This window comes from Tetrao urogallus, assembly GCF_951394365.1.
Source record: "Tetrao urogallus genome assembly, chromosome: 6".
In the NCBI taxonomy this organism is placed as follows: Eukaryota; Metazoa; Chordata; class Aves; order Galliformes; family Phasianidae; genus Tetrao; species Tetrao urogallus.
Genome location: NC_136819.1, coordinates 16,238,406 through 16,265,943, shown reverse-complemented (window position 1 = coordinate 16,265,943; position 27,538 = coordinate 16,238,406). Strand labels below are relative to the sequence as shown.

Genomic DNA, 27,538 nt, shown 5'->3' with positions numbered 1-27,538 from the left:
GGAAAGAACCAAAAGTCGTCTGCTGCCGGCCTTGGTGAAGTGCGAGATAGTCCTTGGAGGGGCTGGCACTTCTCCCGTCCTCTTCCTCTCTCCCTCCCCCTCCACTCCTCCCTGAATCCATTTGTTTCTTCCTTCGCATCACCTCTTTCCTTGTGCTCTGCACAGCGGACACCTCTCCAAGTCAGGGTCCAGTCAGCTGAAACATGAGGGAGAAGACCTGTTAGCACCCGCTTGCTCTCAGAACCAGTCGCTGCCAACCCTCACGCTTTGGGACAACCCTGCATTTGCTATCTGCTTTCTACTTTCTGGCATTGCTTGTTTGCTGGAGTCACCTCTTGGGGCTGCACTGCCCTAAGAAAAGGGCTGTACATTGCTGTACGACAGGAGCCCCAGCAGCAAAACACATGCTTTCTGGTCTCAAAAAGACCACCTTCTCTCCTGCCCACGTGGGGGGATCTGCTAAAGGCTGTGCAATTCATAGAAGCATCTTAGCATGCCAGTGCGTCTCTGTGTGTACTTACATGTCCTCCTCTGCCCCTCTAGAAATCACCCACAGCCAGGAAGCAGAAAAAGACATGGGCAACTCACTCTATTAGCAGAGAACAAGCCCCTCCTTCCCATGGCCAGCCTCTCTTTTGAAGAGGATGCTGGTGCAGGCCACCCTCGTGGTGATGGGGACCGGCTCCTGGCAATCCCTGCATGGGGACTCAGCCCAGCCCGTGTGTCCCCACTCGCTGTCAGCTGTGAGCCAGAGCAGGAAATGAGCCCCACGCTCACATCCCCATCCGGAGGAAACGCCACGGAACATCTGGATGTCCTGAACATCTGGAAGCCTCCCTCTGCAGCGATAAGCATGCTAGGCACAACGCAGCCCCCAGCTGGCCGGCCTGGGGGAGCATAGGGGTGGAGTGCTCAGCCCATAGGAAGCAAACACTGCCAGTGCCGCTTGCTTTGAAAAGAACTCTGCTATACTCATGGCTTTTTGCCTCCAAAAGCAATGAAGGAAAAACAGCTGCCCACCTCCTTGCTCAGTGAGATGCTCGCAGTCTGTGGAACACAGGCTGTCACTTTAGGACTCCAGCAGTTGTGCGAAGGGACAAAAAAGCCAGCCGGGGACATTTGGGATACTCCCCAAATGGCATCACTCCAAGGCCAATGGCCATGCAGGCTTTTCTCACAGTCCCTGTCTCTAGGAGACAGCCTTCAGGTGTTCCTTCTACGTGGCCCTGGAGCACTCAGCCCTGGCTGCCCATCTCCTCCTTTCCAAAGGCGTGACTGTGCAGACAGACGTCCCCTTAAAGTGGAAGCCAACCACATGGGCGTTCTGGCCCATGGCCACCCAACCCAGGCTAATCAATAGCAGCTTTCCTTCCCTGCTGTCCAGCAAGATTGCCATGACTTGAATACATACATCGTTTAAAATTAAAAAAAAAAATTAATAAAAGAAGGAAAAGAATAATAGGCAAGTGAACGCAGGCAATCTGCAAAACACTTTTTGGCTCCATCCCACACAATTTACAAAAGCAAAACAGCTCCCTGATGTCTAATTTTCAATATTGCATCAGTTTCAAATATCCTGGGGGATGCATCTAACAGGAAAACTCTTCTGCTGAACAGAGGGCTTTCAGAGTTACATGTATCTGCTCTGGAGCTGTAGGACAGCGCAGTTGATGCAGGGCAGTAGGAGGCAATGTGCTCACAGCTCTTCCTCTGAGCTGCTCTAAGGCCAGGCTGGCGCACATGGTGAGCTGCACACCTGGAGCACCAGCATCACTCCTCTCCAGCACGGGAAGGAGCTTCCCTGGGGACGGCATGACAAAACATGCATTTCTTTCAGTGCTCTGCAGGATTTTGTTCTGCTGAGTGAGGGGAAAAAATAAAAAAGATCCTTTCCTCCCACACATTTCCTCAGGAAAGTGGGAAAACCTGACTTACCTTCTGTTTTGATAGAAGATGCTATTTCAGTCAACATTTTTATTAAGAAATAGCCATCACTGAAGTTGTTTCTGATGCGTGTTTGCAGACGAGCACCCCCACCCTGCTTTCTGTACACTCAATCTCCTGCTCCCAAAACTTACCATAGTCACGATATCACGCATTTACAGTTCATGCAGCCAGGGCCACTCTCATCTGGTGGGTTCAGCTTGCGCAGTTTATGCTGACGGATCTCCCGCACTAAGGTATAGAAGGCATCTTCAACGCCCTGCAAGAAACACACAGCGCTTTGCTCCAAGCAGGGCAGGGCAGCGGGGAGAAGCGATGGCTCTGCCCACCAGTGAGGAGCCCCAGCACTGCCTCCAGGCAGCACAGACCAACAGCAGCCTGGGGCTGGGCTGGAGATCGTGCCACCTGGATTTATCTCCCAGTGCCATAACTGAACTCAGGCCATCGATCACAGCCTGCATACAAGACGAGGCTGCAGGCAGCTTGAAGCTGGGTGTTCTGGCAGCTTCATTCCCAGCATCCTGACAGTGGTAAATCAGTGCCTGTGCTGGCGTGCTCTAATTCATGCTCCCTTCCCAGCTTGCTGCCATGCCGAAGCTGTCAGAGAGACTTACAGCACACTGGCTAATGAGCAGCTGGAGCACTGCTCGCCTGGCACTCCAGCACACAGTCAGCATGGCAGTCCCTCCTCTGTCCATCAGGGAGGCCGTGGCTCATCAACCTCCCCCTGTCCTGGGTCTGGGCAACATTCTCCACTCGCAGGCCTTAAAGCCCTAATGTCTCTCCTCCTACCTGTCTGGTTTTGGCCGACGTTTCTATGTAGGGGATGCCATAACTCCGGGCCAGGTCCTGCGCTTGCCGGGTCTCCACTGTCCGTGCTGGCAGGTCACATTTATTTCCCACCAGCACCATGGGAACATCATCTGAGTCTTTCACCCTCTTGATCTGCTCCCTGCCAGAAGAGGAGATGCCAAAGTGAAGGGAGGAAGGGCACCAGCACAGCAGCAAGGTCACTTCTTCACCAGGAGCTGCTGTGCTACGACACACCCAGTGCAGGGCTTCCAGAAGCACGTGTGCAACCACAGCATGTAAGCAAGTGAACTCCCAATAGCTAAGGGCACCTTTGGAAAAGAAAACTAAACATGCTTCTGTCTTTTAAATGAAACTGTTTGCTAAATTCAGCTTGCAGTTATGGCAGTCTGCACGAAGACAGCCTCCTAGTATGGCCCAAGTCAAACAAAGCAGAACACTCCAGCAGCTACCTGTGTACTGCAAACGTTTTAGACCAAGTGAGCCCTGAGTGGGTGAAAGTCACCAGGAAAACACCTGCAAGCAGAGTCTGCTGAGCTGAGAGAGCAGTGTTTGGCAGCTGCAGCCTTTCCTGCAGATGCACAGACAATATTTGCTTCGTTTCAGCTTAGTTCAGTTCACTCAAAGTTGAGAAACCAACTGGGAACCAAAGAAGTAGTAACAGTTCTCCATTCCAACCTCTGATTGGAAGGAGGTGGGCGAGGATGAGATCTACTGCTTCTACAATCTTCAGGCCATTACGGCCACAAACAATGCACTCTGTTCCCCCACGACAGATAATAACTTCCTTTGTTTAATACATCATTTAAATTGGGACACAGAACAGCTTTTTTTGCTTATGTAACCAGAACAATTGATGTGGTTTTATTTAACCAAACTAAGCACCTTTTTTTTTTTTTAAGATGATGCTTTCTACGTTTTACTTGAATTCAAATTTCCATCCCAAAGCAGCTGGACATGCATCACAGAGTCAAAGAAAAAACCAACAAAAAACCCACAATCATCTTTTTTTAATACAGTAGAACCTAGAAATGAGGTCTGAATATATGTTGGATATGCCATAAAGCCACTTAGATGTTCGATATAACATCCTGACCGGCAGACCCCGGCACTAAATTTAGTGCACAGTGCTACACTTAGCTGAAAAGAGATACCTCCTAATGGCCCCGAACCAGTGAGAGTGAGTGTTTCTCTGGGGAAAATTATTCTAAAAGTGCAAATGCAAAGAGCACATGTGGAATGAGATTAAAGCTAGTGATTTACATCATGATTAAAACCGGGGCTTGAAATCGAGCCATCTTCTGAGTGATTCACAGGCACCAGCCCCAGCACAAGGCAGTGGGATGAATGCTACCAAATCCCTCAGGTGCTTCAGGAAAATCCCATCCTTTGTCCTACAGTTCAGCTCGAACAAGCCAAATGAGCCCAACGCACGCAGTTACCGTGCCGAACACGCCTGTCAGCTCTGAGTAAGGCAGGGCTGTGTCTGTGCTGGGAGCTGCAGGATGCCTTGGGAGCTGTGCTTGCAGCACCACTCCTGCCTGTCAACCTCCGGATGAGATCCTTGTTCCCCACCTCTGCCATTCAGCTCCAGGCACCGGGCAGGGCTGGCTCAGGTGGCAGGGAAGCAGGCACGGGCGGAAGCTGCAGTGAGTCATTTCCTACACTGCTCTCAGCCCCTGGGGCTGGCTCCAGGCATCTGTCAAGGCAGGACTGGAATAGCGGGGGCTGCTGCAATCTGGGCAGGGCTTGGGGTGATCGGTGGGGTGAAATGGGATACCACATGCTGGTGGAGTCACTGGCAAGCTTTACTGATGGGGCACGCAGTCCCTCAGAAGGCAGAGGAAGCAGTAGCCCAGAGGCACGTTTTCATACAACTCCTCAAAGCAGGCGGGTTGATGCCTGCAAGCCATCCCATGCATCCTTTGCAGAGCAGAAGTTGCTGAGATCAATTTCAGTAGCAAAGCAATTCCATTAATCAGAGAGGGAAGGGAGGGGGTCGTAAGGGATCATCTCTCCCTTTAGTCACCATAAACACTTAAACATTACATTACCGAGTCCCCAGGGGCCACAAGCAATCCCTTTGGATGGGTTTTATCGGAGTCACTGACATCAGCCGTCTGCTGGGCCTCTTCCCTGGAGGGCTGCTGCTCACACTAATTGTCTGTGTGGGCAGCACTGATCGAAGAGGAAAGGCAGGGTGGGAGCAGCAGAGATGCTCACCTGTACTGGTGGATGTCCTCAAAGGACTTGGTGTTGTTAATGGCAAAGACGCACAAGAATCCTTCCCCTGTTCTCATGTACTGGTCTCGCATGGCACTGTACTCCTCTTGTCCTGCCGTATCCAGGATGTCCAGCAAACAGGTCTCTCCATCGATGACGACTTGCTTTCTGTAGGAATCCTGCCAAGGGACAGAGAGAAAGTCAGCCAGGTGGCCTCATGGAGGGCAATCCTGCTACATGTAAGAAGTGCTGCTGGGTGCTGGGAAGGCTTCTGGCACCTAATCCTGCAGCTCTGGGCACTGCATGCCATTCTGAGGGGCTGGAAGAGGGCACACACAAAGGGAGGCTGCTGGCAGTCACGAGTGTGATCTCTGGGGCCAGCAGGTGCTTAACACCACCTGGAATTGCAGCATCCTTGACATGGAGTGGGCACTGAGGGCACTCACAACCAGAGAGGGAGCAAACTGGGTGTGATAGTGAACCTCTTGTCGTTTGAACACGAAAATAACAAAGCAGGCTGCAAGGAGGGTGTTTCCCACAGCCAGTCTGTGCCCAGAGGGGATCTGGGAAGGGTGAGGAGCACCATGGCAGGTCTTTGAAGCTGTGCTTTTCTCTGCGGTGAGATGATTACAACTTATCGCACATGCGAGGAGGCCCAGAAAGCACCAAGAGTGCTTTCCCAGGCTCTCCCCCAAAGGTCTCCCAAACGCAGCTCCCAGCAGCCGTACATTGGGTACAACGTGGTGACTCCAACTCCCAGCCAGAGGATGAAGCTGAAACCAAAGGTGTGAAAAATGCACTGGTGTGATGGTGACAGAATAGTGACAATGTCACTACTCAGATGAGCTTTGACAAATAGCCCCAAAGATGACAACAGGCACGGCAAAGGTCACTAACAAACTGGCAGCAGTGCAGGAAGAGAGCACGGATTCTGCCCTTTATTTACTGCGACATAAACACCAGCCTCTGGGACTCATTAAAGCCTTTCTCCTTGCAAAGAGCACCCTGAGATCAGCCAAGATGGGATCTGCTCCACTCTGACCTTCTCAGCAGGCAATTACCCCATCCTTTGCCACCGCGCTTCTATCTACATAGGAAGCCCTAGCAGCTCTGGGATTGGGCAGCACGCCATGCAGTTCTCATTAACCTGTCTGTAATTAAGTGTTCCCTCCACCACCACTTGCAGCCGCCTCCCGGGTGCAGGGCAGTGCTGCACAGGGCAGACCGTGCGTGTCTGTCTGCCACACACATCTGCCACTACTCCTTCCCCGCCCTACATCCCGGCTCACATCCAGAGGACGAGTGTCCCAGCGCACACGTTCACGTGTTATCGCCAAGTCCCTGCTTACAGGAGGTCTCACAGCCAGACAGCACACGATGAGAAGGGACCCCACACTGTCCTGAGGATGCTGGCACCCCATTCCCCTTGCTGGGCTGGAGATCCTGCAGATTCTTTTCCAGCAAATTGATTTGAATGGACACAGTGTTAAAATGCGAGCCAGGGATTGCAGGTGTTAAGACAGCACACTGGGGCTGCTCATGGGAGCAGGGGACAGTCAGGACATCAGCGCTACATCATGACGGCAGGAGGCCATGCAGGCATATCCCCAGTGTCCCCACAGCCTTCCCTGCAGCTGCCTCACTTCATCTGGGTCTGCATGCCTCCTTCCCACATCCCATCTGCAACACCTCCTTCCCCTGCAGCCCAGTCCTGCCCTCTGCTTCTCCTATCACTCCTCTTCTTTTATGCATACTACTCCTCTTTAGGGCCCTGTGTGCACAGTTGGATGCTTGCACTGATGAGAGGAGAGGAGAGGAGAGGAGAGGAGAGGAGAGGAGAGGAGAGGAGAGGAGAGGAGAGGAGAGGAGAGGAGAGGAGAGGAGAGGAGAGGAGAGGAGAGGAGAGGAGAGGAGAGGAGAGGAGAGGAGAGGAGAGGAGAGGAGAGGAGAGGAGAGGAGAGGAGAGGAGAGGAGAGGAGAGGAGAGGAGAGGAGAGGAGAGGAGAGGAGAGGAGAGGAGAGGAGAGGAGAGGAGAGGAGAGGAGAGGAGAGGAGAGGAGAGGAGAGGAGAGGAGAGGAGAGGAGAGGAGAGGAGAGGAGAGGAGAGGAGAGGAGAGGAGAGGAGAGGAGAGGAGAGGAGAGGAGAGGAGAGGAGAGGAGAGGAGAGGAGAGGAGAGGAGAGGAGAGGAGAGGAGAGGAGAGGAGAGGAGAGGAGAGGAGAGGAGAGGAGAGGAGAGGAGAGGAGAGGAGAGGACATCCTCTGTCTGATAACAAGTGAGAGAGGAAGGCATGGTTAGGTACCAGCTTGGAGCTGCAGTCCCCCCACAGCAGTGTGAGAAACATGAAAAGAGCCACTTGTCCCCAGCACTCATGGCATGAGTGGGCAGGGCAGGCTGTGAAACACTACACAAGGTTTACATTCCCGTGGCATGTTTACATGGACTAAATTCCCTGCAGGGTACGTACAGCTGGAGACACACAAAGGAGGCTGAATCCCAGCACATTACTGGGTCAGAGCTGCACCTGCCCACTCCAGGTCTGAGGTAGCAGAGGGACCTTCACACCTCTCCCACTGCTCCCCAGAACCCAGCACTGATGGCTCCCAGGGAGGTGCCCCTCCACTAGCAGCTCTTCTGCCCACAGCCACTTGGCACAGCTCTCTAAGAAAGCAGCAGAGCCACCCAAACAGCCATCCCACCCCAGCAGATGGGTGTGTAGCTCTCACTGAGCAGAAGCCGCACAGGAAGGCAGAGCTGGTCACGTCCCAGCCACCTCTGGGGGGGGGGATGGGGTCCAGGTCTGCAAATCTGCAGCAGGAGGAGGCAGGGGGGACACCGAAATGGAACGGAATGGACTGACACGACTACAGGTGAAGAACACAGGAGGGGAGAGGAGAGGGGAAGGAGGCAGCTGGCTCCTTAAGCAAGGTGCGACACTGAGACTCAGGAGCCTTAAAATAAATTCCAGGCTCCGCTATGGACTCTCTAGGTGACCTTGCCAAATGACGTAATAGCATGTGCCTTTAAGTGCTTTCCTCCTTCCAATCTGTAGGATAATAAGACCACTTCAGCCCTTCTACCGAGCCTTGCCTCTCTTGTTTATTTAAGTGCTGAGCTCTTCAGGGTGGGGACTGCACATACAACACTTACCAGAATAGATTTCTGACCCCAGCGGGGACCTTTTAGGCATTATGATAATAATAACAACTGCAGTAACCACAGCTGTATTTATACACATCTGGTAGAGACTCCTCCAGGACTGCAGGCAGGGAGGTTATTGTCTGAGAGGCGTGACAGAGCTGCGAGTTGCATTCCCAGGGGAACCTACTCCTCACACAGAGCAGGGCAGGAGCAGCCAGGAGCCAAAATGAGAGCACAGCACCATGCAGATCTCTCCCAGAACGACGCGTGAGTCACGCAGTGGGTAATTAGCATCACTCCAGCAGTGATGGAACAGTGAAATCAGCTTGATAATTGACTACGTTTTTAAAAGGTAAAGAGAAAAAAAATCTTTGTTGCTTATGTTTCTAATGTAGAAAACTGGATTCTGAGCACTGAACCCCTTCTGCACAACCAATAGAAGCACAAGCTGTAACAGAAATGCTAAGTCACAGCTTGAACCAGTGATGGAGCACCTAGGGGAAGGCAGGGCCAACCAGGGGAGCTCAGGCGTATGCAATATACCTGAGTGATCAAAAGGGGGGGGAAGCCAGGATCCATCCCTTCCCAGACCTCTTTTAAGGGTTAGCAGTAGAGGCAAGGGGATCTTGCTGGACATCCCTATATATCTGAGGCTTTCTTGAAGGTAAGTAGCTTCTTTCCTTTATTTCTGTGTCAGCAGCTGTTGCATTTGAACAAGTGCTCACTTGCTGCAGCCTAGGGCCATGCAACTCTGCTGTTATTGCTGTGCTTCCCATCATGTTACAGAGGCACTTGGCTGATTCTCCAGGTAAGTACAGGACATGGCAGATCCATGCTGTCTCAAGAGATCCATTTCTCACTCCTTGCAATGGAGGGTGTGCAGAACTGACCTTGCCAGCACAATCTCTCTTCTCTGCTTCCTGCTGGAGAAGGAACTCACCATGCTTTAGAGGAGGACAGAGACCTGGAACTCAAGGCAAACCACAGAAAAGCACTCCCTGTTTTCCTTTCCCAGAGCTATTTCGTGAGGTCTGCAAGCCCTAGGGAAGAACCACAGCATTGGTCTTCCAACTGCAGAGCTCATCCACAACTAAGTGTTAGGTGGCCTGAAGAAAATTCATGAGCTCCCTGCTTTGCAGAGACAAGGGAGTGTCTCTTAAAAGAAATTCAGCAGTCTTTACCTCTGTTTGGACTCCTGACCTATCTCATCATACAGGACATACAGAAGTCATCAGAACCAATTTCATCAGTAAATCTCAAAACATCACGCACAGGAGGTCAGCATCCTTACTTTGCACAAGAGGAGAAATGGAAGCACAGGCATAAAATGGCTGTTCAGTCTCAAATCTTTACCTGCTCTCTATGCAACCGCCTCCTCAGACAGGAGGAGCTCTGTGCTGCCCATTGGCCCCTCGAGGCTGTGCCTGCTTCCGTGCATGCTGTGCTATCTCTCTCCAGCAGACAATACTGTCCTTCCTCAGGAGACACAAGTAGGACACCGTGACCTCCGAATTCACATGCAGCAACTTGGAGCGGCTTTATGAAGCAAAGGAAGATCCCCGACCGGGTTCAGTCTTGAGTCCAAGCCGAGCACGCTTCAGGTTTGCAGCGAAGTGCAAAAAAGCAGTATCAAAACAACTAGACAGAGCTGCTTACCTCTATTGTGGGGTCGTACTCATCAACAAAATGGTTCTGAATGAGCTGTATTGTCAAAGCGCTCTTCCCGACGCCTCCAGCTCCCACTACTACCAGCTTGTACTCGGTCATCTTCCAGCTGACCCCAGCTCAGGGCCTCCAGGAGCACCACCACCTGCAGGGAGAAATACAGCCACCACGTTAGGAGAGTGAGGAGCACAAACCAGTGGCTGGGAAAGGCAGAAAAGTGGGCATCCATGTACTTGAAACACGAGTTTGCTCTAGCTATTAAATTCTTCCTGTGAGGTATTCTGCTCCAGTACTGCTCTGGCCTCCCAGCCCAAGCTCACAGATGTACCCTCTTGTAAAATGTAGTCAGTGACAGAGATGATGGGATGACCCAAGGGTCGAGGATTTTTTGTGTGCTCCTCCTCCAGTACACTGACTACCCTGGAAAGCAGAGAAAATGATATTTATTTCACTCTGTTGCCCTGTGCTGTGCCTCCAGAATGCACTGCCTTCTATGATCCCATTCTCTGGGGTCTCAAATGTGAGATGACCTCACCTAAACCATGAAGCTTGCTCTAAAATTACAGCAAAGAACTGCAGCATCCAGAGCTATTTCACCTAATACCCTCTACCAGCAGCAAAGGTTACTTCAAAACAGCGAAAGAAATCAATCAAACTCTATACAGAACTGCCCAACGTGTAACTCTGACACTCTGCAGTCCTTCAGGCTGACAGTCGATGCATCCTGCGTGTGACACAATGCATGGGAGATGAGAGAGATAAGTTGTAGGTAAGGAGACCAAAGAAAAAGTTGTGTAAATGACAAATGAGAATTTCAGCTCCTCTTCTACTGAGAAAGAGGAACTTCAACGTGGAGCTTACCAGAGGACTATTACAAAACCCTGAAGGCTTGAACAGAAATCCCCCTGAACTTACCAACCATTACAAAGAGATCTATCATGCAAGTTCAAATGGAGAGAGAAACAAAGAGCTTTTTAAGTGCTCTGGGAAAGGCTGTGAAGAGCAGGGATCTTAGCAGCTCAAAACCCAGCAGGGAAATTTGAAGAAAGCACATTTAAAAACATTAAGGCTGAGGGGTGGTTCCTGGCCATCTCTAGTCAAATTGCTGGTAACCAGGAAGGGGCACGGCCCTTTGAGCAGCACACAAGCACTCAGAAAGAGGCCACTTGCTCAGCTCAGAGCTCTGGGAGCACAGTATTTCACATCAGATGATGCCTAGCAGTGTGATAATGCTGGCAGGAGCTGCTGCGTCCCCTGGAAGATGAGCTTTGTTCAGGCGGTTGGTACACGGTGTTCCTGCAATGGGCACTGCATCCAGCCCATGTCTGCAGCTACTGAATTTGCTAACACAGCAAGGATCCAATCTAAAGTAGGGCAGAACTTTCTGACTTCAATCCCCATCTGACTGCAACCTTAAACCACTCAGACAGTTCAATCACCCACCAGGGCTGGGGCAGTCAGACACAGCCACTGCCTGCCAAAGCCCTTTTCTCAGTTGCTATCTCAGTGGCAGGAAGACAAAGATCATGTCCTTCCCTGCACTCAGGATCTCAGGGTAAAGCAAGGAAATGGCCGCAAAAGAGCAACCAGAGCTCAAGCAGGTGAGACTTCTGGTCCCATACCGATGCCCTTCTCTACTGCTAGAGAAGCTAGGGAGAAAATAAGGTGCAAATGAAGAGATACCCCAGGTCCACGCCTTCCCAGAGAAGTCTGATGGATCTCTGTTCTTGAGGCTGGGGAAGAGATTGGTCAGGAGCCGTACAGCACCATGTGGCAGAGAGTCAGGCTCTAAAAGCCAAGGGAGGTTTTCAGCTTAAGAGTTCTCCAATCCCTTTTTTTTTTTGGGAGCAATTCCCAGATAGTTTCGCTGAAGAGCAAGACTGAAAGTCAGCTCGCCACCCGACAGTCACAGCCTGCTTTGTGTGTAGCACAAGTGGACGGGACAACTGAAACTGCAGATGTAACTGGAGTGATCTTTAACTGCAGTGGAAAGTTCTGTCCTTCGGGAAGTGCCTGGTTTCAACTTATCTGCAGGGAAATTTTCTAATGAGTTAGAGGTCAAGGCAGCACTGAACAAGCTGAAGAGTGCGCATGCAATGCAAAAGTGCTCCTCCTACAAAAGAAAGTTTACATACAAGAACTCTGCAGCTTCAGTATTCGCTGACTCCCACAACACCCGGAGGATGCTGGCAGTGATGAGAGATGATAGCAGACATTCTCTGTTAGCCCACACCAGTGTTGGATGCACCGGATGGAGACGTGCAGCCTGGCGATTGCTGTGAAAGCTTTTTCTGATGTGAGAATTTGCAGAGGAGGAAAAACAAGTTTGCATTTCTCAGCAGCTGAAGTGGAGCCCAAACAGAACTGACCAAAAAATAACAGAGGAAAACACAAAAGCACAGCTTCCCAGTCCCACGCTAAGCAAGAACAGCAGTCTGCAGGACTAACCAAGTTGCTCCCTGGTGTTTTCCACTCCTACCCAAATGTACCACCTCTGCGGTGCCCAGCATTGTTCCCAGCAGCCGGATCCCCAGGAAGTTGTGCCAGGCAGTCCAACAAAAAGCTCAGCAGGATCCCACGGCTGGGAGCTGTTCAGGAGCACCATCTGGGAAGAGGAGGGCTGGAGTCTGAGTGCCAAGCCAACAGCCCTAGCATGGAGCTGGAGCTGCTGCTGTATTTCCTGACCTCGTGGATTTTCTCTCGTAGAGAGAGGGCTCCTGGCTCCCATTCAAAGCTGTCTAGGAAAGCTGAGTGCTTCCGCCTGGCAGCGCAGCTGCTCCCAGCCCAGTAGCCCATGAGTCCTCCCCCGACGCTGTGGATTTCCCAGGCAGCAGGAGCCACACAGCTTCAGGAAACAAGAACCATCTGCCAGCCTCACTGGGGAAGCAGGGAGAGCAAGCGCCTCGCCCCAGCCCCAACAGGCACTCGCATCCCATCTCTGCGTGTATGGAGGGGATGGAGACTGTGCTGCAGGCAGATGGCACAGCCCTGTAAATCCTGTGCTGTGTGTGCCGGGCAGCACCCAGGCTTTGGCTGCAGGAGCAATGAGCGAGGTGCTTGGTGCAAGCTCTCCCAGTAAAGAGACTGAACAGCACTTTTGGACCTAAAGCCTGGAGGCTACGGATGCTCCTCAGGACCCCAGTTAAGTCTCTGCTTTTCTGCAGAGAATGACCTGATGTCCTGTAAACCCTCTCCTCTTAAGCAGGGAGCTGCATTAGCAGAAGGAGAGGTAGTTCTGGGGACCTGACTCTCTGATGATCACAGCTGAATTCAGTGCAAAGCTGGGACAGCATAGAGAAATCTCCAGAAAATCATCTGGCACAAGCAGAGATGAGGAACTCAAGAGGCTTGGCCCACTTCTGACATCTCATCATGTCAGGTGTCAAGCAAAAGGGATATGAAGTGGATTTTCAATGCATTCATTGATAAGGAGGCTCTCACATCCTTCAAACAGGATCTTGCTGGAGGAGCTTTCTCTGCTTCCTTCCTTTCATCCCATTGCTTTGTTGTATACCTTAAATGGACACCATCCAAGTAAACAAACCAAGAGACAGACTTTTGCACAGCACTGCCACAGAAGCCAACCATGGTGGAGATTTCAGAAATATTGTTTATTACTGAACTATTACACTCTACCTGTCAACAGGGGGTTCATTTAATGACATAAGTTATCAGTTCCACCGCTGCAAATATCTTTGAATAGCACTCACACTTCACGTCCTTTCTTCTAAAAGCCCTGTCCACAAGAACTGAGGAATGATTAGACCCAAAATGCAATTCAGAAACTCTGCTTTGACAAGGCAAACCTTGCTGGCTCACTCTTGTGACTACCCGGATTCCTCCATTTGCTCGTATGCAACACTGTCACCAGTGTTGCAAAACACAGCCTCTGAAGGGGCTGTATGAACTTCTCCAGCAGTTTAAAATGACATGTCATGTTTCCTTTCAAGGGTCAAAACACTGACATTCTCAGCGACCTGCCCAGCCTGGAAGACAGTAGGAAAATGAGGCTGGCAAGCTGATGCTCTGGTATGAATCACAGCCTATCCACAGTGTTTTGTTTTCATTTACTTGCTGCTTTTTAAATTAACAAAGAAGTGGGCTGCAAATCTAACAGTGTGTTTGGCTGTCGGCTTGCTGGCTGCATACTCACAAGCTCAGATAATGCGGCCCCCAGATAAAAAGAGAGAGGGATGCCAAAGATGTCACAACAGTTGCAAGCGGTGACCCTGCTTTGGAGAAGCAACAAATGTCCTCCATTAGATGTTCATCAGCATGCACGAAATAGCTTTGCACAAGGGCTTGAGCAGACGCAGATATGTCCCCACATGGTGCCCAGCAGTGTTTCATGTCAGAACACATCTGGCAGTACAACCCCTCTAACCAGGGACCACAAAGAACCTCTGAAGTCCCTGCTCCTCTTCCCTCGCCATCACGCTGACAACATCCCACAGGCAATGCTGTGCCTTCAGCCATCGGTGCTTTGCCAGGAGAGGGGCAGATGGCAGCAGGCAGTGCCCAGGTGTACCGTCACACAGGCCAGAGCAGACAGGAAGACAAAGGAAACGAGATGATGCCTTCCCCACCAAAACCGCTGCCAGTTTTCTATTCCCTGGTTTGCACTTCAGCGGCTCACGCCGCACCCTGCCTGATGGCTTTATTTAATAAAAGTAGCAGCAGCACATCACCTGCTGTTGGTGGTACGCTGCTCTGACTGTGCAGATCTCCCTGGCCCTCTTGAACCGCAAGTTCAGTGAAGTACTTTGTTGCCAACTTGCTTTGTAAGAAAAACATTGGGGAATCACAACTCTGCCTAACTGCTTTATTAAGCTACCAGAAACAGTAACAACCTGCATAAATATCAATAACACACCAGCTGTCCAAGAGCTTTCTCTCTGACTCAATTCTCTATGAAGAAATCATGTCCTAGCTATCGTGGGCCATCAAAATGATAACGTTCAACAGAAGGATTAGCAGGCCCCTTATCTCAGGAGCTTATAAACATCACCAATCTGTAATACAGCACTGCAGCCTATCCCCAAGGAATGCTCAATGCAGAAAGTAGCACTTGCCATCAGCACTTGCAGCTGATAGCCAGCATTTCTGATCTTGGTCTGAGCGTGAGAACAGATTTCCTTAATTTCTGATTACACCTGCGTACGCTGGCAAGGAGGAATTTTCAGCAGCAGATGAAGCCAAGTGCACTTGGGCTGCTCACATCCATGCAGCATGCTGTCAGGTGACGCAATGTGCTTGCAATTTGTGGTGGGATCTCACTTTCCATCAATGCTGCCTGATAACAGGGTGGGATTACAAAGGACAGCAGAATCATTAAGGCTGCAGAAGGCCAGTAAGGTCACCAGGTCCAACCCTCAGCCCATTCCCCCCATGCCCGCTGACCATGTCCCTCAGTGCCTCATCTCCAAGATTCTCAAACGCCTCCATGCTGTTGTTCCACAGTAGCCTGGTCCACTTGGTGACTTGTGGAAGTTTCAATGCAACCTCTACTTGCTGGTGAACAGAAAGCGGCAGCGCTGGGGCGCAGCCCCTTCCAGCACCCACCAGTGTCCCCATCTCCCTGAAGCAGCAGCCTGGCTCCTTGCTGCCTGTGCAGGGGATTGCTGCTGCAGTGATGCAAGGGACAAATGTAGGTATTTACCCCTAACCACCAAGCCAGTCACTGCTAGAGCAGGGGTCAGTGTTGATGTGCAGAAACACCATCCTCCTAGTCCTGCAGACTGGCATAGCCATGCAAAGGAACAGGCCCAATCATCAGTGGCAAAGCCAGGAACTAAATTCAGACAAGTGACTTCCAATCCAGGGTCTTAACAGGAGACAAAAAGCTCCATGTGTAGGTTTTGGATGGGAAAGCCGTTGGTTCCCCGCCGGGTCTTTGTGTTTGGCTGTCAGAGCTGACAGCTCCCCCGCCGAGCTGAGCTTCCATGTGCAGAGATGTTTGGAGAGGCAGAGTAAATCAAGTGGGAAAGCCCAAACTGCTCTCCAATTATCCTAATGAAATCACAACTGTGTCACAAGCGCAGGGAGGGCGCAGAGATGCTCCAAAGCACAGACCCAGTGGAACAAGAGAGGAAGAGAGCTGCTGCCAGAGGAATGGCTGTGACACAGCAGCACTGAAAATCCAAGGGCAGCGCTCGGTGTGCTTGGGGAGGTCACAGACAACATTCTGCTTGCTGCCCAGGAGGGGCCTACTCTGTGTTTTGGCACAGGTTTGGTGCAGGTTTACATCAAGACTGTTCACTGGCCCCATCACTTCCATGCAAACAGACTGTACCATACGCTCAAGAATTGCATTCCCCCTCCTCTCTCACCCCACCCTTCCCCATTCCTCCCAAACAACTGCTGACAGGGAAAAACTAAGAAGCCAGTTTCAGGAAACAAACACTTCTAAGTTGTAATCCTTTAGAAAAACTTGCAGCAGAATGTGTCTGGTTGTTCAGCTTTCTGCTTGCTTTAAAGCCTAACGCATATGAATTTTCAGAGCAAATGGACAAGGAAATGAGGTAGTTGGAACTAGGAAGTTGCAGGAATTGTTTTGCTATTACTTTTCTATTAAAAAAAAAATCACGGAAAAGAACCTTTTAAAAAGGCCAGTTTTTGAGCAAGATAGTATTAGAAGAGTATCAGAATGCTTTGGCCTCCAGGAACAAAGTGGTACATGAAGCACACGCCCCACCTTGCTAGAAATATTGCAGCAGAACGCTCCAGACAGGGAGATGGGGGGACAGGGAGCAGGTGAGAAGGGCTGGAGCCTGCTGGTCAGCAGCAGGAAATGAGAGGAAGGAATGAGATGGTGGGAGACCGCACACCCCCAGATTCACTCACCCTTTGGATGGCTAACTGGCCCTGCAGAGAAATAGGGTCCTCAGCTCTGGGGATGGCTCAAGTCCCCCTGGAAGGAGAGGAAACAGAGAGGAGTGAGCAATGACAATGCCCTGGCTGTGCAAAGGAGAATATTCTTATATGGAGCCTATTCTGGAGTAAGAGTAACGGCTCAGCATCCACGCTTTGGTGCGGCTGACGACCCACCCTTCCCTACCAATACCCACGCGCTGCTTCCCCTGCCACTCACCCAGCAGCCGATTATTTTTGGCTCAGGGGATTTCCTGGGCCTGGCACAGCTTGTCTGCTTAGCAACCCTCAAAAGAACTCTTTTCCAAGGGCTTGTCCAGCCTCCCCTTGAACCCACAAAAGCTCCAAACCCTCATCATACTTTGGCAAGGATCCCACAGGTCTCCTCCCCAAGGAGCAAGAAACCATCCCTCTTTTTAGAGCACAACCTGACTCCACCAAGCACTCAATCCCCACCCGCCTTCTCTCACACAATACCACAGGCTGCTAATCACATCCTCCAAAGTTCTATCTTTCCTAGAGAATTGTGGCTCACAGCTTTTTCTCCCCCCATTTTTTAAGACAGGGCAGAGCAGCACAGCTGCAATAGTCTCCTCTTTGTTGCATGTATGGGAGCAAAGGGATCATCTCCTGTGGCATGAAGGAACAAGAGTGAGTTCCCTTCTTGCCTTTCCATTCCCATGGGGACATCGATAAAAGCTGCTCTCACAGTTCATTCAAACACAGAGCCCAACGGAACAGCTCGAGCGACCCTGAACAGACAAAATCAGATATTTCCAGAGTGTCTCCTTGATTAGTAAGCCACTTAATTTATGTGATCAAATATAACGATCATCCTTCTGCATTCATTTAGCCCTTGCAGAGCTTTTACAGGCACATACCCTTGTTTAGCAGCAGAGCTGGGAGAATAAAGGAGGTACCGCAGCAAAATCAAATCTGCTTTGGCAAATCTGGGAGAAAGAGGCAGGAAAAATGCAACAGAAAAGCAAGTGAGGGTGCATGCTGGGGGGCCAAGCGGGCAGCTGGGAGGAGATAAAGGGAAGCAAGCAGGCAGCTGCTGCTGAGCCCCCCTCCTCCTTCCCTTCCCTCTGGGGCACACTATTAACACGGTGACACAATGCTGTCCCGGCCGCACTGCTGGCAAGCATGAATATGCATCAGACATTATGCAGCAGAGTCTGGCGCATGCTGCTGATTTATAGGACAGCTAAACAAACCCCCTCCCACCCAGCACACAGCCACCACGCTCTGCAGCGATAACACTGCACTACAGAGCTGCGAGGTGGGTGCTGAGCAGAGATCTCAGGCAGCTGTGCATGCAGCCATCTGACAGCCGAGGTGGATGGGGCTGCAGGCAGGCAGAGCCCACCGGTGTTGTGCATGCAGTACCAAGCAACTATCGCACAACAGCATTTTGACAGAGAGACAAAGAGGTCTGAAGGTTAAGGCATGAGATCTATGTTTGGATTAGGACATCTCCCTGCTGGGAAGGGAGGAGTCTCCCTCTTTTGGCTGTGGAGTGAGGGATAAAGAGACGCAGGGTCTCCATCCAGCACTGGAACAGGTTGCCCAAGGAGGCTGTGGATGCCTGGAGGCATTCAAGGCCAGGCTGGATGTGGCTTTGGGCAGCCTGGTCTGGTGATTGGCAACCCTGCACATTGCAGGTTGAAACTAGATGGTCATTGTGGTCCTTCTCAACCCAGGCCATTCTATGATTCTCTGATATGCCTTGCAGGCATCACAGCATGGACATGATGGAACACACTCCTCCATCTTCGGCAGGGTTTGGTCTTGCAGCTCTCCCAGCCCCTGAGAACTCTCAGTGCAGCGGACCAAGGAAATAACTCCATTCTGCAGTGAAGAACCCACAGCAATGAAGTGTCACTGTCACATGGGAAGCTTTGGTTGAAGCTGTGCATTTCTGTACCCCTAAGTTCTTGCTTTTGCCATGAGACGGTGCTTCCTGTCAATGGCTGGGGTTGACCATGCAGAGGACAGAAGTAGGATCATTCACAGTCTCTAGAATGGCACCATGGGCAAAAGCAGGAGATTTCCTTCCAGAATCTCCTTGAAAGCCTGCAGCAACAGGCTCACAGCCAGCATCCAAAGGCACATGAAGGTTGGGAAGAAACCCACAAAAAGTGAGACACCAAACCAACAAGAGATGTGGCTCCACCTCACCCCAGTAGAGGCCACGAGTAGGTCCAGAGCTGGCATCTCCAATGTGCTGTCTGAGGCCATCACACCCCAGAGACCCTGCAAGTCCCTACCTCTTGGACTCAGCTTTCTTGTTGCTCTACATAGAGCAACCAATCAGGAAGAAAAAGGCAACAGGTGGCTTTGAGGGATGAGCACAAAAACAGCAGGAAAAGGTGACATGCCTTGTGCCCAGAGACTGAGCTGAGACACACAGCTGGATTCTGTTTCTGCCAGAACAGAACCAGCAGGCTTGGGGAGAGCAATCTGCTGAACAAAAAGATAGGTAAGTTGTCTGGCAAAATTAGCACACAGCATAACATGCTTGGTACAAGCGTGATGTTATTCACATTAGCAAAATGAAGTAGGAAGCAAGAGGGCTAACGTACTGATCTTAACTGGCACGGTCAGATTTCACATGCACAAGGACCAGCATGCTTTCTTTCACTGTATTGTTAATTATCAGCATAGACAATCATACTTAAAAAAAAAAAACAAAAAAAAAAAACGGAAGAGAAGAGAGAAGAGAAGGACTTTTGAACTTTGAACTGTAACACACTTCCCATTATAAACACGGTTAAAAAACTGCATTCAGCCTGGCTCAGCTCCCAGCACATGAAGTTCCTTAGGACAGTATAAGCAATGTCAAAATATGGAAGGTGTCGCAGGATTCTTATGGATCCCCAAATGATCTTTTTCTCTCTGCAGTGGAAACCAAAGCCAGCACTGGAGCAAGATCTCATCCTGTTGGCTGTTTTCCAAACAAGAAAAAGGGTTCTTATACCAAAGTTTCAACTTATATTTTGTCCTTCTTTAGCTCTGGTATCCCTGCCATCCAGTCAGCAGTCAAATCCTCATCTTTTGAAGCCATGGTAAAAAGCATCATCTCCTCAGCGAAGCCACCTGATCTCACTGGTTTTAATTTTCTACACTTGGTGCACTTAAGCCTCTCAGAATCTCCATACAGAAGCAAGGTAGACCCTCACATCTCCTGGGAAATGAAGGACTAGAAAGACACCTTCATTCAGCCTGGAGGCACAAGGAAAGCCAGCAGAGCCACCAGGAAGGAGCTGCAGAAATGGTAACATTCAAAGAAATGAACCGCATTTCAATGCTAGACTTAAAACAAGTTTTGAAATCTCCTAATTACTCCAAACTCTACCTAAGCGTCCCCTTTTTTTCCTTAGCACTCCCAAGGATGTGCAGAGCCTCCCCGAGGAATTTCTGCAAGAAGAGTGACAGAAATAAGCCTGTAAGTGTTATAAGGGAGTCTCTAGGTTTGCCCACCCTATTGGAGGTGAGGGAGTCTGTTAGGTAATGCGTAGGCAACACAAATGGAGGAATTGCTGCAGTAACAATCATGCTGACTCGTAACAGTGTGGCTTTGGTTTAAAATATAATTTTAAAAACAATTGTAAATAAACAAATAAAATGACCATCCCTTCAGTCCAGTGGGAAAAATCCAAGCAGCTCCCCTCAATCCCCCACAAGATAATAATGCTTCATCACTGTAAGTAAAATCTACCACATTGGATATATGCTATTCAAGTATGGGTTGGGAAGACCTGTTATATGACCTAAATCGCTCTGCAAGCAACCAATGGGAGCATCTAATACTGTTACCCTTTCCTATCAGTCCCCATCAGTCTGCCAACCAGCCCTGATCTTTCACTGCACTGCTTACCATTGCGTTCAGTACCTGCCCTCACAAACACCAGCAAAGATGCAGGGGCTGAAGCTTCACCCTGCTTTCTGGAAGGGGTTTTGAAAGCTCATGGCAGCAGAAACTCCTATGAGTACCTTGGGCTACAGCCCATGGCAGCACCAACAAGCTGGTGCTGTGTGTGGCCTGAGTTTCCTCTCCAAATATCCTCACCACTGCCCTCAAAAAGTTGTCCATGGTGCCTTTGCTGACCTTCCAAGACCATGAGGGCACTTCTAGAGTTAACAGCAAACAACGGGGAGAACTGGGTTGTTCTCCCGCAGGTAAGAAAAACAAGAAAATGAGCTGATGTGAACTGGGGCTGCTGAAAACACAACCCGAACTCATCCGATGAGGCATGCTTCCTTGCTCCTGTCACGACACGATCCATCTTGTGAGCCTCACGTTGGGCTCAGAAATTACTCATCAGATATGGAAATGAGCCCTCTGAGGAGCCAGTCAGTGAGAACAGTCACAAAGTCTTTGCTTTTGAACAAACAGAAAGAGTTTGGGTTTGGGGACGTGCTTTGCTCGTTTTAAAGTGAATGGAGAACAACCAAACTATCTCCAGCCGGGGGCTCTACTTTACGGATCCACTTCTCTTCAAATGTTTGTTAGAAGGACACAGTGCTCCTTCCTTGGAAAATAAGAATAACTTCAGAGATTAGGACTGAACTGTGATTCTTTATGGTCTTGCCAGTATCATTAGGGGAGACACGAGTCACCAGCAAGGTCAGGGAAGCAATGATGTCCTGATGAAGACTCCCTGCTTCATCTGGCAGCAGCAGACTTCACCAGTAGGACTCCTCAGGGCTCTTGAAAGAAAGTACAGCAGTTTGTCGTGCATAGACATTATTCACACCTAACTGGAATTAAACTGCTTCTTATTTCCCCTTTAAATCCTCTCATATTTTCAGAAAGCATCTCCCTGAGGACCAAGTCTGTCCATACAAAGAACCTTCAAAGCCATGGTGTGGTATAGGGAGTACAGTTTCTACATAGCTCTCATTGTTCCCACACAGGAACTTCAACTCAAACATTAAAAAAAAAAGAAAAAAAGAATTGCATGTTTGCTAAAAGCTTTTTTTAAATAGAAGAAGCCCACAGAAAGCCACCAGCTTGCATGTCAAACAAGCTAACTTTAACTTGAAAAGCTACTTGAGCAAAAATAGATGCTGCACTGTTCTGCAGAGTGAATATATTAATGGAGGAGGAAAATTCATCCTGTAACAGCAGGGAAAGCATTGAGCTCTGAAAGCTGGAGCTTGTCAACTGATCCTCAAAATCCATCCTCAAAAATTTGGGCTAAACATTGTTCTGCTCTGACTCAACACCCTCTGTCAGGGGCTGATTAGGATCTAGACCCTGGACTCAATAAACCCCCATCAATCGACTATCTTTTGTAAAATCATAAAATCATAGAGGCTCAAAATGACCACCAAGATCACCAAGTCCAATCCTCAACCCACCCCCAACATGCCCACTGACCATGTCCCTCAGTGCCATCTCCATGGTTCTCAAACACCTCTGGGGATGGTGACCCTACCACCTCCCTGTGCCAACACATCACCACTCTTTCTGAGAAGAAAATTTCACTAATATCCAACTTGAACCTCCCCTGGAGCATCCTCAGGCTGTTACCTCTTACCCTATTACTGGTTACCTGGGAAAAGAGGCCATGGATGCACCTCTCCTGTCCCACCTCTGATAAGACTCACGTGCCAAGCCAGAGCTGGTTGGCTGGACCTGGGCTCTTGGTGCCCTAGGACAGGGTGAGAATATCTTGGGACACCACCATCCATCCATAAGGTAGATGCCTATTTACAGCCCGCAGAAGGGTGAGGTTCTGCTGGCCTGTCACAAGCCATACTCTGTTCACCTTCAGTATCACACGATACTTGAAGAAAAGCAACCAGCACAAGCTCAGTATATTCTAGAAAAAAACAGCAGACCTCAGGCTACATGGAGATTACTCATGGTTTTGCTGCTGTACCTAAAACAAAGTGTGCCATACAAGAAAGCTGTCCAGGTATAGACATCTTCTGGCTTTGTACCTGTACTAATGTGGTGAGAATTACCCTTTTCTCCCATGAGCTCAGGACAGAATTCGCACAAATACCCCAAACCAAGGGCCGTGTTAGCGTCACGCACAGCTGCAACAAGAGGTCTGTGTCTATTCTTATCACAACGTCTTAGCTGAACGAGGCAAGGAAACAATACTGCAGGTCCTTATTTGCAAAGCACCAGGTTCCGATTCCCTCAACGACATCCCGCTGCGACGGTCTAAAAAGCGAGGTGGCTCCATGCTGCTGCTGAGTGCCGGAAGGAATGCCGACGTGCCGGCGCTGCCAGGCCCAATGGGCACAGGCTTGCACCACGCTGAGCTCACTGGTGCACATCCCCAGTGCCACGACCTGTCTGCTCCCTGCCCGCAGCCACCGGCACGCAGCACTCCTGGAAGCTCTCTGAAGCCGCATTTGCAGCGACATGTTGCTTCTGAAGGAAAACCACAACGTGCTCGTTTCAAAGCAACCAGCTGATGAGGAACAACAACAGGGAGAGGGGAAAAAAAAACACCTGGCACCACTCCTCCTTCTCTCTCTCATGAGAAGCTTATAGTAATTGCAAAGCATGAGAATCTGAGCAAATGCTCTACTTGGGCAACTGGGGCCATCCCTGCGAAAATATGTGCATCTAGGGGCTGTGAGCGTTGTGCAACCAGCACGGTACTGAGCCAGATAAGGCAAAGACCTCTCGCTGGGCTCCACAGAGACACACTTGTAACTCCACGAAGCTGACTTTGGCTGAGACAAGTTGCTTTAATTTTCACTCCCTCCCTCCAGCCTTCGCAGGGGAAATAATACCAGCCTACTGCTTATGCAGTTTGAAGCCACCAGACAGTATTTGCAGAGCTGAATCAGAAACCAAAGTAGCCTTTGGTAGAGGATGGGAGGGAATATGGCTTCTCTGCGCTGGGAGCCTTCCTCTCTTGTTGTCACACTAAAGGCTTTAAAACCTTGAGAACATTCTTTTTTGCAACCAAGTTAGCTCTGCTCTGAACACCAACATGCAACAACTTATTTCATAGAACTATAGAATCATAGAATGGCCTGGGTTGAAAAGGACCATAATGATCATCTAGTTTCAACCCCCCTGCTATGTGCAGAGGCCTTCTGAGGATCACCTGCCTAGATTTAGGTACATGCACATGCTATTTGGGAACTATACAAGATAAATTAGTTAGGAAGGTCATACCGTTGGGAAAGACTTACAGATCCTGGTTTCTCCCATCAGCTTTCCAATGCCAGCACATATGCCTATTGGCTGAGAGAGCCAAGGGAAGCTGCTACACATCACCTAGAGACCTACAAATCTGCTTCAGGCAAGGCAGTAAGTGTGCTACCAGTGGCAAAAAACAACAAGCAGAGAGCACGGTTCTGAAGCAGTACATCCTGCAGCAGAGAGGCTGCAGCTGCAACTAGCACAGAAATGCTCCCAGGATAGAACCCAGGTTTTGCTCTCAGCAATGACTGCACAGCAGCACTCTGCAGGCAATCCCAACAGGCTGTGCAGCAAGCTGCTAGCTCCAGGCTCTCCTTTTGGAAACCAAAACCCAGAGGTAATATCTCTTCGAGCCCTCGCTGTTATTTCCCCCATGTGGCAAAACCAAGAAGCATCTACTGTAGATGAGCAAGGAAAAGGGGCAGGCACATGCCGCTCAGTGTTACAGATGATGCACCTGCTGACCTGCAGGATCTGCAAACAGCAGGCAGAAAGCCCATGTGCAGCAACTGCAGGGAAGCAGCAAATGCTGGATACTGTGCCAGATGCCTCTCTGCCAGGACACTCCTCAAACACGGCCACTATTTATTGTACCAAAGTTCAAGAGGAGAGGGATAGCAGTAAAAATATGGGAGCTAAACACACACTGTGGGTCTCAACTACGAGGCTCTGATGCACCTTCCTTCCTGAACCAAAGCCTTTGGAAGGTTTTCACACAACCTCCCTCTTGGCTATGCAACCACCTCTGCCCCCTAGAAGCCAGGGCTGTAGAGCAGAAGAGCTTGTCCTGCACACGTGTAGCTGGGTAGGGCAGGGAGAAGTCAGGTGCCTTGCAAAGACAGAATATACCATATAACAGAATGTAAGGTACTCTGCTTTTCTCTGCAGCATGCAATGTGTGCTTTCAAGATCGGGTCAGCCAAAAATCTTTCCCCTAACGAATTTTCTGTGATTGCAAAGGCACGGCAATCCTTTTGACATTTCTAGCTCTTACTGGGCTCGTTATGGCTGTGACATTTGGTTTTTTACTGCACAGGTTACGCTTACTGTAGAGCAATGCTTTTCTATCCATATCAGTTGCCAAGTCCTAGAAGAACTCCTGTGCAGATTCCTCAACAATACATTTTAACTGCCTGACAACAGTTCTCATTATTACTGTATGGCTCTTGCAGGCTCTTCAGAAGTCAGCCAGGGCTCCTCACACACTGGTTGAGAACCACAGTCAAAGGGTTTGAAGCAACTATGATGCACACAGTATGCTTCCTGAGGCTCTCTGGAACTGAATGCTGACTTCTGGGTGCCTGAACCTGCTGGAATTAGTGTTTCAGTCATCATGTGGGGTACAAAACAATGGTTTTCTAAGAGTTTGTAGGATTTGATGCTAAGCACACAGGCATGATACAGGGTAAGGAGCCTGGCACAGCACCCTGCCCCGCTGTGCACACAGCAGGCTCCAGGCTCGCTGCAGAGGGACTCAGGATGAGCTCTGCAGGCTGAGCTCTGCAGGCTCTCGCTGCAGACAGGTTCTCACTCCTAAAACACCCGATGCATCATGTTTCTGCCACTGGCTAATTCTTCCATAGGAGAAGGCATGATGGAACAAGTGCTCCAATCAAAGAGGAAACTCAGCCAGTCAAGAAAATCCTCCCCAGGCGACCAGGCTTTATTTCTCCCAGTTGGCTCAGCCTCATTTCTCAGTTCTTTTATGAACAGCTCTCAGTCACCTCCAGCTGCTCCCAGTGGACTACATGGAAAACAAAACTACAGAAACTGGCTCCACCTTCCTCGCATCCCCATCACCATTAGGGTACCTAACAGTACTCCAGTGTTAGGAGGCGTTGGTTTCACCCACTAAACCCTGGAGCACCCACATCTGTGTGTAACTGCACCCTGTGGTTGCTGTCTGAACGATGTCCTTCCAGCTCCTGGCCAACAAGAAACTGGTTGAATCAGGTTGGATATCAGGAAAAATCTCAGGAAGAGCGGTGAGGCAGAGGCACAGGCTGCCCAGGGAGGTGGTGGAGTCACTGTCCCCGGAGGTGTTCAAGAACTGTGGAGATGTGGCACTGAGGAACATGGTCAGTGAGCATGGTGGGGATGGACTTGGTGATGTTAGTGGTCTTTCCAACCTTAACGATCCTATGAAATGAAATGTAGCCTCTTGAGCAAAGAGGAGGGATAGGTTTACCAGATAAGACAACTCGCAGCAAAGACAAGGACAGACTACATTCAGCAGCTGTGCTCTCTCTTTGTGCTACTGCAACCAGCCTCATGCAGCCAGTGGGATTCACCTCACCTACAAGAGAGACACCTACATGAGAGCCCATCATCTGGAGCCTCTTTGCAATCAATGAGAAGAGACAGGTGCAATCTGTCTGGCTGGTTTCAGACATCTGCATTAGGACGAGATGAAAGCTCTCATTTCCCCTGCTGCGTACATATGGAGGCGAAGGGGAAGCAGCGGAGATGTTAGGCGTCAACATCTAAAGAGGTGAACTGCACCCTGATGTTTCTTACCATGCACTTTGCTCAAGCACTTTTCAGAGAGGGATCATCTCGTGTTTCACGCTGCACCCAACATGAAAGCACTCCCAGTCTCCAGGGCCAAAAGGTAATACCACACTTCAGATGGTAAAAAAGGGGCTGATACTCTGAAATACCTACCGCCGAGAGAACTCTGCAGTATTTTCCCTGGAACAATATTCCAAATGGATCCAAGTCATTTTGGGGGCAGCTAGCCCAGTGCAGGTCCCAACTCGCCTCTACGTCAGCAAAAAAGGAGTGGGAATAGTCTCAGGGGCCAAGCACTCTGTGCAGTGAGAACTGCAGGGCCCTGCAGGTTTGGCTTTACTGCTGGGATGGGCAGAGAGGGATGCACACGCACAGCAGGGTTGGGGGATGGCTGCAGAAACGTGCAATCTGCACACACCAGGAAGAGACTTGGGATTTTCAGACCCATCTCTTTTTCGTGACTTCTGAGATATATGATCCTTTGGGGCTGGCAGCACTGGAGCTCAATACAGACGAACGCAAAATAATGAGTCTGGGGGCAGGAAGCCAAATCAGAGAGCACACATTAAGTGGAGCTGTCGTACTGCTAGGCTGGCCAGATAGAGGAGGTATCGTAAGATCTGCAAAGCCATCAGCCCCAGTGCTACAGAAAATAAGAAAACTAAGCTCAAACGGGAACTGCAGGCAGAATTACGTCCCTGAGAATAGGATGAATGAGGAATAAGTTGCTGCATAAAGCCCTCAAATCGAATAGACAAAAAAGCATAGAAGGAACTACATGACATTTACCTACCAAAAGGTTCAAAGGACGAAGAGAAGTTTGAATTAGCTCTCTGAAAGGATGACTTCCTGGTGGCAGAGCTTTTTCTTCTGCATCCATCCCAGTGTACAATCACTGCTGGGTTTGTGGGCTCCTACCTTAGATTTTAACCATTATTCCCCCTGTGCCTGAATCCCAATAGGCACCCACAGAGCCAGCCAAGCTGAGAAGGAGCAACCAGTGGTCCTCCAGCTGGAGGACCAGCTGGAGGAGCTGTGGGACTATTCTGATTTGTTGGTTGGGTTATTTTTTCTTCCTTCTTTTTCCCCTCCTCAGGAATATAAACTGAAGGTGCACTAAACTGCAAATTGAATAAACTTGTTCTAGGTGCAGACTTTGGAATAAAGGAGAGGTAAACCTGAAGCGTCTTAAGAGA

The 27,538-nt window shown here is 49.9% G+C and overlaps 1 protein-coding gene across 1 annotated transcript; it reads right to left on the bottom strand.

Moving 5' to 3' along the window:
• Positions 1 to 9,883, bottom strand: HRAS (HRas proto-oncogene, GTPase; the record flags this gene model as incomplete). The annotated part of the gene is made up of 5 exons (XM_079537085.1): positions 1 to 196; positions 2,079 to 2,203; positions 2,737 to 2,896; positions 4,978 to 5,156; positions 9,773 to 9,883. 4 exons carry the CDS (start codon positions 9,881 to 9,883, stop codon positions 2,084 to 2,086), a joined length of 570 nt encoding a protein of 189 aa, XP_079393211.1. The 3' UTR covers positions 1 to 196; positions 2,079 to 2,083.
• Positions 9,884 to 27,538: the final 17,655 nt, after the last annotated feature.